Source organism: Bacillus rossius, chromosome 7 (assembly GCF_032445375.1).
Source record: "Bacillus rossius redtenbacheri isolate Brsri chromosome 7, Brsri_v3, whole genome shotgun sequence".
NCBI classification, from domain to species: Eukaryota; Metazoa; Arthropoda; class Insecta; order Phasmatodea; family Bacillidae; genus Bacillus; species Bacillus rossius.
In genome coordinates this window covers 2,278,367-2,296,997 of record NC_086335.1, presented here as the reverse complement: position 1 = coordinate 2,296,997, position 18,631 = coordinate 2,278,367, and the positions used below count along the sequence as shown (strand labels likewise).

The following is an 18,631-nucleotide window of genomic DNA, read 5'->3' as shown; positions in this document are numbered from 1 at the left end:
TGCTGCACAGAGGGACTACTCGCCAGCCCGCCAGCCCGCCAGTAGCCAGGCGATGCTCTATACAGGGCACCGACTTCCTCCTCCCCCCACCACTCCCACCATCTCCACGTTAATCCTCCGCTGCTGCACAGAGGGACTACTCGCCAGCCCGCCAGCCCGCCAGCCCGCCAGTAGCCAGGCGATGCTCTATACAGGGCACCGACCTCCTCCCCCCCCCACCCATCCCACCATCTCCACGTCAATCCTCCGCTGCTGCACAGAGGGACTACTCGCCAGCCCGCCAGCCCGCCAGTAGCCAGGCGATGCTCTATACAGGGCACCGACCTCCCCCCCCCCCCCACACACACTCATGGGCATTCCTTACGAGGAAACAACGTGGGAGCGAGCGCTTTGGCCACTACGAGATGTCTATAACTGTTTGCAGTTAGGCAACAAATCAGGGAATAGTATATCTAATATTCATTAAATATTCTTATTAAATGTGTAAAAACATGGCTGAAAATATAATTTCTTCGGAAAAAAATTAAGGTTGGCAAATTTTGTAAGTTATACAAATCTATGTTTGTTTTCCTAACCATTGGGAAGAAAACTTCACAGCATTAACCCAGTAACTATGATATTAAAGGTATATGTAAAATGAGCTATTACTGAAAGGTAAATTGTTAGCAATAAAATACTTAAATCGAAATTTAAAAAATGGAGTAATGATTCAGGTAAATATTAAATTACACAAATTTTTAATTTGATAAAATATAAATTAGCGAACCGAGTAAAGGGAAACATGTGTGTGCTATTATAGTATTACCGACATTTCGAGTATTATATCCTGTTTCGCATCCTTGGCCACAGAAAGTAATCGTCAGTGGCGGCTAAAATACTGTTACAATTTAATGTGAGAGGAAAACTGGGTTCATCAGGGATAACCCAATTAAGTTTTATTACAGTTTTATTAATTACTAATATTTATATTAATAATAAATAATTGTACTTAAAAATGTCCGATCACAAACCATTAGCAATTAAAAATGTTTATTCGCAAGTCACAGTATGTCTGCCAAGTCCACGGGTCCACAGTTCGCACTCCTCACTGGAGCCAGGCTCAACAGTGGTTCGCCCCTCACCTCGCGCCAGCCTCGCGTCACTCAGTCGCACTCGCACGGTCCCGTCACTCCGTGTCGCGCCACTCTCGAGGGGGTCTCTCACACTTTGCCGATGTCGCACTTCCCTTCGCTCTCGGAACACGGCACTCTCGCGGAGGTCGGCGTCGCTGCTCAAGTACTCTGGCGCCCTTCTCGAATCTACGAGAGCAGCTGTGACGCATCGTGTTATCCCCGGCCGACCCGACGCCCGAACAGTCCAGAATTGCGTCGCTTGTTCACGCCACTTCGCGCGGCGGCCCACGGAATTCTCCAAGACCGATCAGCGATAGATAACGGCGCCGAGGGATGACGATGCGCAGGGAACGGAGGGGGTATGGGGAGAGGTGGGGGAGGGGGACGGTGGAGGGGGGAGGGGATAGTGACGTCCCTTGTAATCCGGCCTGGTACGCGTGGCATACCTTAGGTCAGTGGACGGCGCATGACGTCAGTGGCGTTGAAGGGCCGCCTGCCAGATCAGAACCTGGCGGGTGTCACGGTCCTCGTGTTCGTGACAATATGTACCATAATAACCTCTTGCACTTCCACGAAAAAAATACATCTGGCAGTAGGGGGAGCGAAAGAGTTCTGCCCCACACAATAGACGAATTAAAAATCCATTAATCCCAATAAGTTAAACCCTGTACCACCTCCCTCCACCATGCCTATGCCAACCTGTTAATTGTTCCAATAAGTTAATTATTGACTTTTTGACGTGATGTCTAATAAATCGATGAACGCCGCCTGCACGAAAAAGTGTCCCACTACGGATGTCCCACTACGGATGTGTCCTATTTGCTCATTGTACGCATGCGTGGCATCTCTCTTCATGCTCATTGTAGGGCCTATGCATGCGTGGCATCTCTCTTCCACTCGATTGGAACGACGACCATCGATTTGATTTTTCAATCATATTTTCGTCGTTTTAATTATTAATATTATGTAATTTAACGATTGTCCACCGATTTTCAGCACAATCGGTACAGTTATTTCAAAGTAATGTTGAATATTCAAATACGTTTTGAACCAACAATGGTGTTTTACAGTTACACATAATAATTCAAATTACAACAAGGATCTTTTGCACAATGTTTTAAAAAATATTGTAACACATTATAAATAAGTTTGGTGTATTTGGGATGCGTATTTGTTATAAAATAGTTATAAAAACGAAATAATATTCCCCTAATGTGAACAAAATTTTTATAAATGTTTATATAACATCTGAAACTATTAATTATCGAATATGGCCTCGTGGCCGAGCGATCAGCGGCGCTATCTTCTAATTGTAAGGTTGTCGGTTCGAATCCTGGCAGGTGAAATAATTTTTTTGTACTTGTAAAAATAAATACGGCGCACGTAACATTTCAAAAGTAATAAATATATTTGAATAATGAATGCAAATAAAAGTAAATTTATTAATTAAATTGTAAATTTTATTTCACTCCTTTGTATCCATACAAAATAGTGATAATTCAATAAAAATGATTCAATTTTATTCATAAAAGTATGCAGAGGTAGATTTTATCATACAAAACATTGAAAATTTTTAAAAAATAATTCTTCCTCAAAGAATATAATATTTTTAATGCCTAAAAGGTTTGGTTGCAAAAACCTATTACGGCTCAGTCTCAGGCCGAATATGATATTTCCTTTTCTTCTGGATCAATTTGTTATGACGTCACATTAAACTGTCGTCCGTAAACCGACTTTACAGGCAACCAATTTTTTTCTAGAAATTGGATAATGATTCGTGTCTGGTGTTGGAGGCCATCTTGGCTGACATCTCTGGAGTAAGAGTAGTGTACAAATGTCGGTCTGGCGCCAGGCGCCAGGCAGTGGATTGTGGATGGGGTCAATGACCGACCTCTCTGACACCATTGCGGCCATTTTGTACTCAAAAATTCCTCAAAAGAGACTCAAAATGACAAAAAACACAAAATTTTCTCTTTTACACGGAAACAATTCTCGTTTTCTTCCTTAAAAATTAAAAAATTAGGATTTCGAAAAACCTCAAAAGACTTTTGCCTTAGAAAGAACACAAAATCCTTAAAATCCTTTTTAAAAAAAATGTCTAAGCATTCATGTCTACAGCCTCCAATAAGCCTCTGACATCATCTAAGATTATGACTAGGGGCAGGAAATTTCCGCGAAAAAATCTGAACGCCTACTAGACTGCAACAAGGTATACCCACACCAGTGATTTCTTCCTTGTGATTGGCGGCCGTCTGCGAGAGAAGTCGTTGCCTTGTTTGCACGAGCCACTCAGGACGAGCTTGCTTCCACACAGATTTAGTGTGATTGGTTGTTGTAACAATCGACATGCACCTCAAAGTAACTCACCTAATCACGAAACACAGACGATGCTACAGTGTTTTAACTTCCAGCTACTCTCGGGATCTTTTCGCGAAATTTTCATGGCCCTAATTATGACGTCACCGTTGTAATTTCCGTTATGGCCGCCATCTTGAAATTTTTTATTATTATCCGATTTTAATAAAAAAAATTAAATTAATAAAAAAATTAATAAAATATTATTTAAAAACCACTGTTGCACATATCGTTACCGTCGCCATCTTGTAAATCTATAATTTTAATGCTAGAAATTTGGAAATATTTAAATATTAAACATATTTTTATAAAACAAAATTTAATAAAATTAGGTTTAAAAACATACTTACATTAGAGTCTCTTCGGTTCGAATCCAGTGAGGTCAAAAAATAAAAATAAAATGGCGACAGATTCTTCCTTCACGGAAGCCGCTGGCAGACTGACCCCCCACCACTAAATACCATCTAAATGCCAACTAGTATGATGTCATATCCACCATCTTATTTTCGTCTGCTGGAGACGGACATCTTGTTTACGTCTACTAGAGAACGCTACCATCATATAAGTTTAATTTTTACCCGCTAAGAGTGCAGTAATCATTTATTATTACTGAGGTGTCCGCCATCTTGAAATAGAATGCCATCTTGGAAATCCGCAATTATTTAGCTACAGATTGGGGAAAAATTCCAAAATTCATTAAATAAATATGTAAACAATATACTGATTGATTCGATCTATTCCTGTCCTCGGTTCGATCCCTAGTCAATGCTAAATTAATTAATTGTATGTAAAAAATATACTTATTTAATAAATAATATTCAAAATCCTAAAAAAGTCTTAAGATCTACATATACAAGCCTCTAGTAAGCCGATGATGACATATTGACTGCCATACTGAAATTTAAACATCTTGGAAATCTGTAATTATTTTGCTAGAAATTCGGGAAAAATTCACCAAAAAATCACTCATTAAAATAATGACTGAATCGATTGATTCCTGTCCTCTGTTTGCTTCTCGACCAGTGACAAGTGAAACTAAATATTAAATAAATTTTATATTCTGTTTCACATTACCTTTCGCGGAGTTTATTAATCATTCACTCTCAGAAAAACAACTCAAGACAATATACCTGTCCGACGAATTAAATATGTTATCGTCAAGCCTAACATTGTAAGTCTAATTTTCAATACTTAAAATAACTTCTGAACCGTTCATGTTCAAAACCATACATATAGACCAAGCGTCTTCGGACGAGACCAGGTCATGTACAATGTCAGACGTATAGACCATACGTCTCCTAACCACAACACCTTCTTCGTAGATAGCTAATATAACTGTCCGACCTAAAGTATCATAATATCAATTACAATCATTTAGACCATACAACATGTTTTACGCTTACAAGAGGACCAAGAATCTTGGTAAAATTGTTTTATCAAGACAAAGAGGTATTGGGCAATTAAATAGTCAGAGCTACTACAGAGCTTACTATGCTCATTTAACAAAACGTCACATACATTAAAAGAAAATAACACACTTAACATACAATACACACAGTAATCACAAGAAACGGAATGAACACACAGTATTCACAGGAAATTGGAACGAACACACAGTAGCGAGAACGCAGGCTTTGTTATAAATCAGAAAAGAAAAAAACATTAAATTTTTGTAATTTAAATTTTTTTTTTCACAAACATTATACAAATTCAAGTAAAACAAGTCATTATTGTATGTAGCCAGTCTCCTTCAGTTCCTTGAGTATGAAGGATATTTCTTTGATGAAAGAATAGTTTCCTATACAAAGCGAAGCATGTATATAAGTCATAGCAGGTCAACTAATATGTTAGGATCTTCACATGACATAATCAATCTCTTCTTATCACCATCTTCCTGTAATGTCGGTTCTTAATTTTTTTTATGATCACTATCTTCCCGGTGATCATCATAAGCTTGATCAGAATTTTTTTTTTTTTTCGCGATGATTCCACCATTTCGGTCTCAGAGCTTCATCACAGCTTTCGATACTGACAGCTTTAGGTGGTACTTCACAGTCGCTGGTTTTGTCACCAATCTCATAGTCACTGTCGCTATCACCGTAGAAGGCATAGTCTTCACCCGGATTACTGTAAGTATTCGATATCATTGATGTCGAAGCTTCTTTATCGTCTAAAATCTTTCTTTTAAAGTGTCCATCATTTTTAGAAAGTGCGAAGGATCTACTTTAATTCGGGGTGTATGAATTCTCACTTTTCACGTTAAGGATTCTTCCATTGTCTTCATTTTTCCATAAATCATCAACATTCTTCAATCTTTTTCTTCGTCACGATCGGGTGAGCTAATGCCATCACGCTCAGGACAACGAAAATTATTTACATAAACCAGTACACTATTCCTTAGTGTAGTGTCTATCGATGTACTCTATCCCGTAAGTTGTCTTGTCTTTACATGTTGTACCATGTCTTTTTAAGCTGTCAATTCGTGTTAACAACTTTCTACACCGATTAAAGCTTAAGTGGGTTATTATCACAATATTATTCTCATGGCGTCTATCATTCCTCCTCATGACAAAATCCTTGCTACTGCATTTACAATGGCTTCCTTCCGATTCAGCTGCAGATAACAAACCAGGATCCATGGTAGCTTCTGTGACTTATGTTAGATGCAAACTGACAGTTTTCAAAATGGAACCATTACTTAAATATATATTTTTTAAAGATTTCATCAGCGAGAGTTAAGTTATCTCATGCAAAGGAGCTTGATGAAAGTAGTTCTGCTTTTCAACAACAGAAGGCATCATGTGTTGCTTGCAGGTAAATATATTTTTTTTTATGTGGGATACGGGATGCTCACTAACGATCGCAAAAGAAGGGTGGCTTCGCTAGACACTAAGGAGAAGGAAATTCGTCTTGCATGTTAGTGCTTCTCAGATTCTCATGGCATATTATTTGACTGAGCAATGGATGTTTATTTTTTGAATTCCAACTGATAAAAAATATTGTAAGACACAACACAAGGATACGTGGCAAGTGACTGCGATGCTACAGGACTACGAAGCTTCCATAACACAGGGCTATGTGGCTACGAGAATGCTAGGTTTCGAGAATATATGGCTCCAACTGACTACAATAGCACCATTCAGTGGTGATAATTCATTTATCTCATGCAAAATAACTTGTTTAAAGTAATGTCGATTCTTGTCAACAAATGACGCCACGTGTTGCTTGCAGCTAAATATTATTTAGTTCTTTAATGTGGGATTCGGGATGCTCACTAACGATCGCAAAAGAATGATGCCTTCGCTAGACACCAAGGAGAAGGAAGTTCATCTTGCATGTTCGTGTTTCTCAGATGCCTCAGAGCTTATTATTATTTGACTGAGTAGTGGTAGTTTTGTTTGAATTCCACCTGGTAAAAAAATTGTATGTGCTGCTTTGTTAACAGGAATGATTTAGATATTTGTTTTGTGCTGAGACTTTCTGGTGCATTCTGCGTATGGGGAAATTGGCAGATGTTCTCTCTCACTGGAGACGGAAAAATTATCAAGTTGTTCAAACAGCCAATCCTGTTTTATTTTTTGCAGGAAAATCCTCAGTGCGAGGGCTGAGAAATTTGAATACTGTTGAGATTTTGAACCGTGTCGCACTGTGATTGGTTGTTGAGGTCACGTGTGTGGAGGCGGGCCAGCGCCGAAAGGACGTGCGCCACAGGTCCGGGCGGACCCTCTGTCCATCGTTCCCCCATGCCTGGACGGCAGGTCGCCGGGGACATTGCTTCATGATCACAAAGGACTGTGATTAGCGATCACAAAGGACTGTGATTAGCGATCGGCAAAAGTAAATGAGTATTTTCGGTAGAACATTTTCTTGTAAAGGACATGAAGTTTTGGGATTTGAGAAGAAAAAATGACCAAAATTAATTTCAATGCTTTTTTGAAAATCACCATTAATATTTTTGAGTCGTTTAACCATCATAGACAGAACTTCACACCAAACTAACTACATTTTCTGCTGAATTTATTTCTTTAGGGTGATTATGTATGTGCAATTCAGGCCACGGCTAACCAGTGAGGTCTGGGTTTGCACAGCTAGGACACAGAGTTGCTCGGCCCGGCGAGACCACATCTCCCGAGAGATGTCCCAGCTGGACTATCATGGCAGCTTCAACCCCCTGAGAGAGCACAAGAAAATGGACGAAGAAATTTGTTTTACATTAATGTGTGATTTTTATAATAAAATCATTTGAAACATATTTTTTATGTTACTTGATTATAATTAATTTTTTAATTGGTGGTTTTTTAACATCATGATATTTTCACAGGTATTGTGAATGTAAAGTCCATCATTTAGAGATTGCGATGGCTAAGGTGAGTCTTCTAAGCTATTATTGTTGAGCTGAGAAACTGGGTCACATGTATGGACACGTAGTGGGATTGTCTAGACACATAGGTGTTTGGCTTCTTGTAATATAATTTTTTTATCTGTTAAACAAGAATTTTTACTTATTTTATAAATTATTTGAATTATGCTAATGGGTTGGATGTCGTCTCTCCTATCGCAAAGACATGCTGAGTCAACACATCTAATATTTGTTTTAATTTTTTTCCCTCCATGTCTTTGATACAAAGAGAAAAAGGATTGTGTGACAGAGGTTGTTACAATAATAATATGATGTGTTACTAACTGAAAAAATTACAAGTTCTTAGGCATGCATCACATGCATAAAATTACACCCTTATTGGTTGGCATACTCTGGTAACCCTTTTTTATAAATAATAACTGTAGGTAATTTAATGTCATAAATATATCACTAGCACTCCTTGCGGGCTTTGATAGAGGTAATACACGCTATGCTAGTGTCCCTGTTAGAAAATGTTTACATTAAATGTGGTATAGCCTACAGAGGATTGACTAAACCAATGGGGCCTTAGTACCACAATCTAGCATTTACTTTCAAAATTGCATTAGAAAATACAGATGGTATCTATATTTCCTGCAACCCTGATTCGTTTTGAATAGTCAATTCACAGATTTAGACGAAAAACCTCCATACCCTTTCAACCATCATAACTGTAACAGCAAACATGGCCTCTGTATTCAATATGGCTTTCCTTCGAGGATATTACATGCTTTAAGTAAATATCAAGACATACACAGAGGGGCCGACACAGTCTTTGGAATTTCAGGTTACTCAAGAGATGGCCACCAACACTTTATAATTCTCATATTTGTCTTCCGTGCCTCCCACCTGTATTGCATTTATTTTATTAATATTAAAAAAAACATTTGCATAATATTTACATATTGGATTTGGTCTCTTCTCTGTGAAGACTTGTGGAGGATACACATCCAATGGTCAGCAAATATTACTCATATTTGTTTTATTTCTGAAATAATATTTAAAAAAAAACATACTGCTTAGAATAACATGACTACACTGCCTTGCAACGAGTCTCTGACAGAGGGCCTACAGCGTCGATAGTTACCTACTCCAGAAATGTCGGCCAAGATGACTTCCAACACTTAAATATTTCACCCTTTCAACAGAAATTTCATTACCCCTCGATACTCCTTTGCCACCGACACTACTCTTGTATATGCGAGAGGCTTTTAATAATTATACACTGTCTTCAAGATATTAAAAATATATTTCAGCTTTCTCTTCGATGTCGTACAAAACATCAGTCAAGATGGCCGCCAACACACTTTCATTTCAATACCCACATTGTATGCCTCATCACGACCCCCCTTACCTATAACTTCGCCTCTATTCCTTCACATCCTTTGCTAATATTGAATACATTTTTTCCATCCTCTCATTCTCAACTAGAGTCTTGGTATTGTGGTCAGAATGCCCCACCTCATCCTTCTCTCTTAGTTTATCACCCACCTGCCGCACTCACCATTTAATAAAAATATAAAAATCAATACTGAGGTGCGACCCTCAACCTTCTGTGACATCATCACGACGATGCCAGCGAGACCTTGCAGAGAACCTCAGAACCAACATGGACGTCGGAAATAAACAGACATCCAGACATCAATAAATATTCACCCTACAAGATAAACAATGTTAAGAAAAAATCAATAACTGTCTAATTGGTAGAATAGATGGGGTGGGAAAGTGTGAGGGGCAGAGGTGGGAAGGGTGGAGAGTCATATACACAATAATAGGGACTGGTGGGAACTCGATTGCCCATAATTGAGATTGATGTACCTATTCTAATTTACACTAACTGACTGGGATTGCGGAGGAAGAGGGGATCAATAATTAAGATTAAAAGATTTATAATTGTGTGGGCCAGAAGCCCCTCGCTTCCCCTACTGACTCATCGCTGGTGTTCTAATCTTCATAGAAATCTGCATCTCTAAACTTAATGAATGCCAATTACAAACACAACAATCATTTTATTTCGACGATTATAATTTTACTTGATTTCAGAGAAAAATAACTCATATAATGCCATTCTGTTCAGCAAATAGAGTCACGAGTGTAGGCACACCACACACTTGCATTATTCCATCCTCTTTGCTAGACCCAACGTCTGTCTACAGCGCACAACCTATTTACGCCCGAACAAGAGTCTGTTTCTTACGTTACTACAGTCATTTTACAAGCAATGATGAGGCTAAAGCTTCTGAATGGAAACTAGCTACGTGTTTGAGGTGGCACAGTGAGCACAGTTATCACAGACACCGCGCACACGGACACTGCAAGTACCTGCTGCCGTCGCCTCGCCACACCGGCTCCGCCAGCCGCGCCGGTCTGTAGTCTGTAGTCTGCGCTGTCCCGATACAAGCCGAGCCGGAGCTGCGTGTACGGGTTCCCTCGCGACTGAATGGCTTCCCGCCCCGCACCCCCGTCACACACACCACACCCGGCATCTTCACGTCACCTCGCACCACTCCCGGCAACTTCACGTCACCTCGCACCACTCCCGACAACTTCACGTCACCTCGCACCACACCCGGCAACTTCTCGTCACCTCGCACCACTCTCGGCAACTTCACGTCACCTCGCACCACTCTCGGCAACTTCACGTCACCTCGCACCAATCCCGACAACTTCACGTCACCTCGCACCACTCCCGGCAACTTCTCGTCACCTCGCACCACACCCGGCAACTTCACGTCACCTCGCACCACACCCGGCAACTTCTCGTCACCTCGCACCACTCTCGGCAACTTCACGTCACCTCGCACCACACCCGGCAACTTCACGTCACCTCGCACCAATCCCGACAACTTCACGTCACCTCGCACCAATCCCGGCAAGTTCACGTCACCTCGCACCACTCCCGACAACTTCACGTCACCTCGCACCACTCCCGACAACTTCACGTCACCTCGCACCACACCCGGCAACTTCACGTCACCTCGCACCACTCTCGACAACTTCACGTCACCTCGCACCGCACCCGGCAACTCCACGTCACCTCGCACCGCACCCGGCAAGTTCACGTAACTGCGTGTGTGACCGAATGTAAGAAGTGCAGTGGTCGAGGACGTGAGACCAGGCAGACTCGCCAAGCCACTGGGAGGAGCACAGCGGCTTGCAGCGGACACCGGTGAGCAACATCTGAGAAGGGCAATGCAGTTTCGGCGGCTAGCCTCTTCTTCATATAAACACATTTAACAAATTAGTATTTGTCTCGTATTCCGCTGCATGTGTGGAGTTGTAATAAGTATATAACACATTATATAGATTATTATTTGCTCAAATATTTTGTCAATCGTGAACTACAGTTTGTTTATGGCTCATATACATTTCAGTATGTATATTCGGTTCTACTAATTTGTAAAAAATATGATATTATACTAGTGTTTAACGTATTTTATCTGGAATACAGTAGGCTATAACTTAAATTTTGTTAATTACAAATATTTACGAGTTTGAATTCCGTTTAAAAATAATGGTAATTTGCCGATTTTTTAGATAGCCAAAAATAGTTGTGAACAATCCATGGGGTCAAGTGAAATGTGATAACTGTTAATAGTTTTTGACAGTGTAACTGCCTCATAGACACTACTTACCTTTTGTTTGAGTGCAATAACGGCAATTTAAGGTGCTCGTGTAGTTATTGCAATTAAAGTATTGTATACACATGAGTTAAGGCTAGTGTTTTAACCTTAGCCTTTATGTTCGCAGAGCTCTTCAGGAATAAGGCAGTTTATTTGAAGACCAGTCAAAACTGAATAAACATCATTGTAATTGATGAGATTTATGACCCAAATTGTGCATGGAATTTGTCAATAAATATGGTTATAGTAGCATTCAGTACTTTGTCACTGTTTATGTTGTGCCTCGCTCGTGTCATCTATACTAATATTATAAATCTGAAGTGTTTGTTTGTTTGTTTGTTTGAACGCGCTAATTTCAGGAACCACTGGTCCGATTTGAAAAATTCTTTCAGTGTTGGATAGTACATTTATCGAGGAAGGCTATAGGCTATATTATATTATCTCTAACATTAGGGATCCTTACTAAAAGTGCCTTTGTAACCAAGGCGTAAATTACAAGATACACGTAAGCCGAGTATTAATAGCAGTAAGTTCCAAACCTACCTTTGGAATTTTTTTGTACATTTTTATAAAACGAATTATTGTACGGTATATAAGGTATAATATATTAGTTATTATTTGTTGGAGTTATATTTGATAATCTATACTAATATTATAAAGCTGAAGAGTTTGTTTGCTTGTTTGTTTGTTTGTTTGTTTGAACGCGCTAATCTCAGGAACCACTGGTCCGATTTGAAAAATTCTTTCAGTGTTGGATAGTACATTTATTGAGAAAGGCTATAGGCTATATTATCAATACCATTAGGGATCCTTACTAAAAGTCCAATTTAGAATCAAATGCGTTGGAGGGGGTTAGATACAACATGCAGTACACGTACGAAGTGTGTGTTGACAATGCCGCAGGCGCTAGAAGTTTATTTCCTATTGCTTATTAACATTGTTGCCACGCACTAGATGCCTTATCATTCTTAATTTTCCCATTCAAGTAAAAAACACCCGTGTGTTATTAACAACGAAGCAATCAGTACCCTCATAAGAGTTCAATTAGTATTTAAATACTTTTTATCACTTTAAATCGCAAACCTAAACTATTGTTTTGTTTCCTCTCTCTGTGTTTAATTTGTTTTTTATTGCCCTTTTTTTCAAGTCTATATATTTTACAGACTTGAAACTTCACAGTAATGTTCCTTATGTTACGCAGGATGACATTTTCCGAAAATTAGATCCCATGGGTGGTTAAAACCAGGCAACAGTGGGTACTTTGTCTGCATGAGAACAGGATTTTACATTGTTCATGTCTTCTGCGTCTCCATGGCAACGGGCATCGCGCGGCAGTGGCGTACCCCCAAGGAGGGGCGTGTATAATGAGCGGCGCAAGAGTGATCTGCCTGTAGACTGCCGTAGCGAAGTACGGGTACATCAGTTGTACGTTGCGTGCACGAGTCGGGAAACCATCGGTGCTATTAATTTTCTCTCCGGTACATTATACAGCATTGTAATAAATTTTCACTGAATTTTTTTTTTATTTACCATTACTGTAAATGGGAGACGTGGCTTAATTTTTTTCCATTAGTATAGCCGTGCGAAGCCGGGTCGGGCAGCTAGTCAAAGATAAGGGGAGGGTCGAAACAAAGCAGTTTAGTTGGTGTAAGTCGACGATGCTCGAACCAGTCGACTCTGCGTCCAGATCGCAGGCGGGACTCCCTCCGAGATGCGACGGCACAGTTGGGCCCCGCCGGGCTGCTCCCGACACGCACCACGCAGGCCTTGCAACCACACCGCGGGGGCGACCACGCAGGTGGCAGCGAGAACAAGTGGTCGGCGGCCGAGAGCCTGCAGTTTAACAACTCCTGATCGGCCCTCAGAGCTGGAGGTCTGCGCGGCCTGCCCGCGAGGTAGTGGTGCACGCAGTTGCACTGCTCAATTATGCCAGAATGTTTGAGTCAGGTTTATTAAGACCACAGTCACATTGTCGTCGGCAGAGTCCTCGTGCAACCAATACTACATGCGACAACAGAACTAATAATTCTAGAGAGGCAGCGAAAAAGCAACTAAGTCACAAAATGGCCAATATGAGATAATTGTACCAATGCGCAAAAATAATTAAAAACCTTAATTTTGGTAAAAAGCAAACTAGAGAAATGATTTTTTTTTAAAAAACACACGCAGCACGAGACTTGTCAAAACTAGATAAATGAAGTATTTCTTTTCGGAACGAAAAACACACACATGTCAACTTATCTCTTTAAGACCATACTAGCTGCAGTACCCGGCGTTGCCCAAACTAAACACACCATATTATACCATCACACCCAAGTTTCAAGTTTGTAGGACATACACATAAAAAGAGGTAAATTTTGATTTCAAAGTTCCCTTGATTGCACTATCTCGATGCATCAAGGCTACGCATCAGCAAAACCGGGTCGCCAATCTTCAGCTTTATTTTGTGGGAAGGTAGGTAACCCTGGGCAAGACGTGACGAACGTACCAAACGATAGAGCGTTACAAATTCAAGGCAAAGCCATATATTGACGAAGTTCTAAACTAAATTGTTATTAGCTCCTTTAGTTCGCTAGCAGCCGCGAGCTTTACAAAGCGGATGGGCTTCGCCAAGGAGAAGGATAGGAAGAATAATGGTAGGGGAGAGCAGGGTAAAGTGGCCAGGGCGGGCAAAGTGGCCATCGGCTGTTACTCCACTGGTGAGTGCTGAAGTCTGGTGGCGAGGATGTGAAACATTTGTAAGAGACGCCATTAGTGTTCTGAGAGCACCCGGCCTGTTTGCAGTGAAAGTTACTTGATTTATTAAGGTTGTACGGTTTTTATTATTTCTGATATAAGGTAAGTGATAATTACTGTTGGTCATGCGTAAATGCTTAGTAATGCCATAATTATTTAATATAGTGTAGCGTAAAGAGCAAGTTTTATACTTTAAAACCACATATTAACAACTGTAGAATATGTCGGTTTTTTTGCCCCACTAGTTTTTGTGTAATGGTGTCTCAGAGGGCAAAGTGGCCAGGTGGCTGGCCACTTTACCCGACTACATGGCCATTTTACCCGACCGTATGTTAACTTTGCCCGAACTGTATACTTAGCTCTATTCATGTATTCCTAAATGATAAAAGAAACTATTGAATTTAATTCTTTTAATCTGCACTATAAATGTTTAACGTGTATGGCAATGTGTGTGTGTGTTGTTTTCGTATACTCAGTTCCAAGTAAGTAAGCTGCTTGGAGAAGCATTTTTACGAGCAGCTTTGCCAGCTACAACTATTAATGGATTTCAGAAATGTGGTATTGTTCCGCTGGACCCTAACATATTTTCCGGCTCAGATTTTTTCGCTGCAGAACCCACAGATATTTCATTGGCCGATGTTAATCCTGTAGAAGTTGGCAGTAACGATGATGCTATGTCTGATGGCGGTGAAGAAATAGCTCAAGGAAAAGATGTAACAGTGGGTGGTGTAGTTGATACAGCTGCTGGTAGTGAAGGTACGATGACTGATGGTGAATGTACAGCTGCTGATGGTGAAGATACAGCTGATGTTGGTGAAGGTACAGCTGCTGGAAGTGAATACAAAGTTGATGGCAGTGAAGATACAATTACTGGAGGTGAAGATGTAGAAGCTCGCTGTGAAGATGGATCAACTAAGAGTGGAAAGTCCAAAAACATTAGCAAATGTCTATATAAGAGTCCAGTGACGGGTTCTGAACCAAGTACATCATTTGCAATATCTCCAGGAGATATATTACCTTTGCCAAAATGCCCAAAATCCAACATCACCAAACGCAAAACTAACCGTAAGAAAGGTAAAGCAGCGGTTCTTACTTCGAGACCGTACAAGAGATAACTTTTGGAGGAGAAGTCTATAAGGGAAGGCCAAAATAACAAAAAGAGAACCAAAAAAAGCAACAAAAGTCAAAAGAAAACATTTACAAATCTCAAACCCCAAAATAATAGAATTGAAATGATGAAAAAACCTGCCAAAAGTAGGCGAAGCCTTTTCAACGAAGAGGACGAAGGTGAGAGCGATGACTCTGACTGCTTATATTGTGAAAAAGCATATTCAAACTCAAAAACAAATGAAGTGTGGATTAGGTGTTCCGGATGTCACCGCTGGGCTCACGAAGAGTGTGCTTGCTGCAAAGAAAAAAATGGTGACTTTTTATGTGAAGGCTGTAGACGTTTAACTGTTTAAGTTATGTTTGATAGGTTAGGTTTTAATTTTTAATTGGTTCTTGTTTAAGTAAAGTCAAGACCTTATATTTGAAGACACTTAAAACTTTAGCACTCTGTTTGTTAACATAGTGATGTTTTGTTGGGATTTTAGTTCGTTATTTTATTTAGATGTTGTGGAAACAATTTTTTTAAAGTCTATCTCCTGAACTTGCTAACAAATTGTATACACACACCTTGGTTTTATATTTATTATTATAATGAGTTGTGTTAATGTTTTACCTACGTCGGGTAAAAAAGCCAGTTAATGGCCATTTTACCCGACATATGTGGGTAAAGTGCAGGGGGCAGGCAAGCGGCCGACGAGTTTCGACGGCTACTGCGCATGACGTCATCTGGCGGCCAACTGGCTTGTCTCTCCGCTCGGCCAACACTCTCGGACCCTATTCAGACAGCTACTGTGGTTTATTTTACCTCATTGGTGACAGCGGTATGTACAATGTTGAACCGGCCGACAACGTTGCAAACGATCACAATGAAACAAATCTCTGTTTATGCTCCTACTCCTAGCTTGTGGTAGCCACTGTAATAAACCTCCTTGCTATTGTATTGATGTGTTCTCATGGGGTTCTTGGCGCCTACCCTCGTTGCAGCAAATACCAGGACCGCTACTGCTGGATGGTCTGCCCAGACTGATAGTCCAGCTAGCACGTCACTGCCCTGGGTTACTGTATGGAGAGTAATTATAAAAAGTAAATTTAGTGGTGTTACCTGAATAGTGGAAATTTGCATATAAATGAAATAATAATAATTGAAAAAACATATGATTTTAATGGTTCTTAAATATTGGTGTGAAGTTATGTTTAAAATGAGATTAATTGAGAAACAACCAAGGTGTCAAATCTAGGTGTCGGAAATTGGATGCAAATGACGTCACTAGAACACGTCGAATATCCTGCCGGGTCTAGCTATCCGTCGTCGGAGGCTTGAGGCTCTCTTCACAGGACCTCCAGGTGGTCTGCTGCTACACTGGAACTCTGGATGCTGTAATGCTGTAATTAGCGAACTACATGAGGGCTGAGGTCGCCGGGTATCAGCTGAAGACTCGACATCCCTCTCGTCCTGGAAAGTCTAGTTGAATTCTGGATTGGTCTCACCAATCTTCGTGGTCGAATCTCAGCTGGCGCTGCCCTCAGATGTCTGGAACCACTACGAGACGAAAACGGGACCGACGCGGAAGTTGGCACTCGAAGTCGCCGATACTCCCTATCTAGGATTTATTTAATCCAGATACAATTCTCTCAACTCGTAGAGAGGAGAATTCTAAGCAGGACACGATCGCGGATGACGCGAAATCTTCTATTTCTCGGGCGGCAACCAAGGCTTTGGTTCGCCCCAGCCCGAGAAACGTCTTCTTTCCGCAAGATGGCGATGGCGTCTCCCTCCTTCTTCCTAATATCTATTTACTGGCCGTCCCTAGCAACCAAGGAGCTATCGATATCAGCAAACAGAATAAGCTGCATAGTGATATAAAAACGTGGATGTTGGAGTGTAAAAGAATCGAACTAAGACCAAATGAATAAAGTTTCCAAGGAATAATTCTTAGAAGACCCTGAAGTTGAAAGTGTGTCGTCTATGGTAATAAGATGTGTCATATTTGTTATGCCTTGGTTGTCCTCTTTACAATCAAAACAATTAAATACATAATATTCGCTCATGGAATATACAATTAATATTACAATCATAATAAAAATAATAATATATAACTGTAAACAGTTGTACTGGTTACAGAGCCGCTTCAATGTTTGTTGTGATCTTTTCTTCCAGAAAAATCAAAATAAACTTTCTAAATATACATTGAGTTAACATGACTATGTTTTTTCTTGAATAACAATTCATAAACTTCTCACTTCTGTTCGTTGAAAGTCTATCAGAGTCTGTGTGAGATAAGTTTCATGACGTTACATTCAGCATATCATAAAAGTAATAATTAATAACATAATATTCAAGATAATAAAATTAAACATATCCCTTGTTTTAAACTAATAGGTAACATGTTATCTTTTCAATCAACATCAATTAATTATTTAAAACAAATCAAATTCTCATATTGTATATACACAATATCACATATCATCAGTATCTAGTCCTGAATAAAGTGACTTAGTGTTTTTGTTTTCTTTTGTAGATAAAGATTACCAAAATATTGTAGCTGAGAATAAACATGTACAATAGACACAAGTACGTAGAAATGTTATTGACAAATTCGTAGATCGTTGACAAAATATCTGACAATGTTTTCAGTTCAGATAATGCACGAAGTTATGAATCACAAATAAAACATTACGTAGTTATCACGTATACACACTCGTGTTCTTGAACACTTTCTCGTTGTCGACGAAAATGCACTCACTAGTGTTCACTTCCTTTAGTTTGTCTAACAAAAATATTTTAAATAAATGGTTGTTCTCTGCTTAGGCAAAATTGTTTATAATAGTATTGAAATGTCTTTATTATAAGCTCAATACTAATGGTTGAGTGTAATGATACTCAAAATTAGCTCATAAGGCAAGCTTTTTCTTTGGTAATAAGCATGTGCCAAATGACAAATTCAATTAAATGAAATCTCATCAGATTCATATATTTATAACAAGAGTAATGAAATACTATCTCTTTGTTTAGTTTAGCGTGTAGGGTAGGAACAATTCCTAAATAGAAAATAATATGAATGTCGAAGCTAGGAGAAATGAAACGAAGTAGTGTATGTGTATGTGCAATAGTGACGGAGCTGTGTTCAGATATGTAAGTTGGTTGAAGGACGAACGGTAACGTGAACTATATCGCAAAAGAAATCTCAGGTATTAATGATTGTGTATGTGACAGTGACGTGTTTCGCCTGACTAACAGCTGGCTCTTCTCTCTTAGATGACGCCTCTCGACGAACGCTACTGGATCTTAACGAGTT

At 39.8% G+C, this 18,631-nt stretch overlaps 2 protein-coding genes across 5 annotated transcripts in view; one reads left to right on the top strand and one right to left on the bottom strand.

Annotated features, from left to right (window-relative positions):
- The window catches only part of LOC134533641 (serine/threonine-protein kinase tricornered), a 455,610-nt gene that overhangs the window by 401,157 nt on the left and 35,822 nt on the right, over positions 1 to 18,631 (bottom strand). The gene's annotated exons all lie outside the window — the stretch shown is intronic.
- LOC134534391 (uncharacterized protein C6orf132 homolog) lies at positions 7,826 to 13,343 on the top strand. Its single transcript, XM_063372856.1, has 3 exons — positions 7,826 to 7,834; positions 10,240 to 10,918; positions 13,177 to 13,343. The coding sequence occupies exons 1-3, from the start codon at positions 7,826 to 7,828 to the stop codon at positions 13,341 to 13,343; spliced, it is 855 nt and encodes a 284-aa protein (XP_063228926.1).

Excerpts from the sequence above, each read along its gene's own strand:
- LOC134534391 (XM_063372856.1), top strand. Across the intron at positions 10,919-13,176 it reads GTCACCTCGCACCGCACCCG|ATCGCAGGCGGGACTCCCTC; the intron begins GCAAGTTCACGT and ends CTCTGCGTCCAG.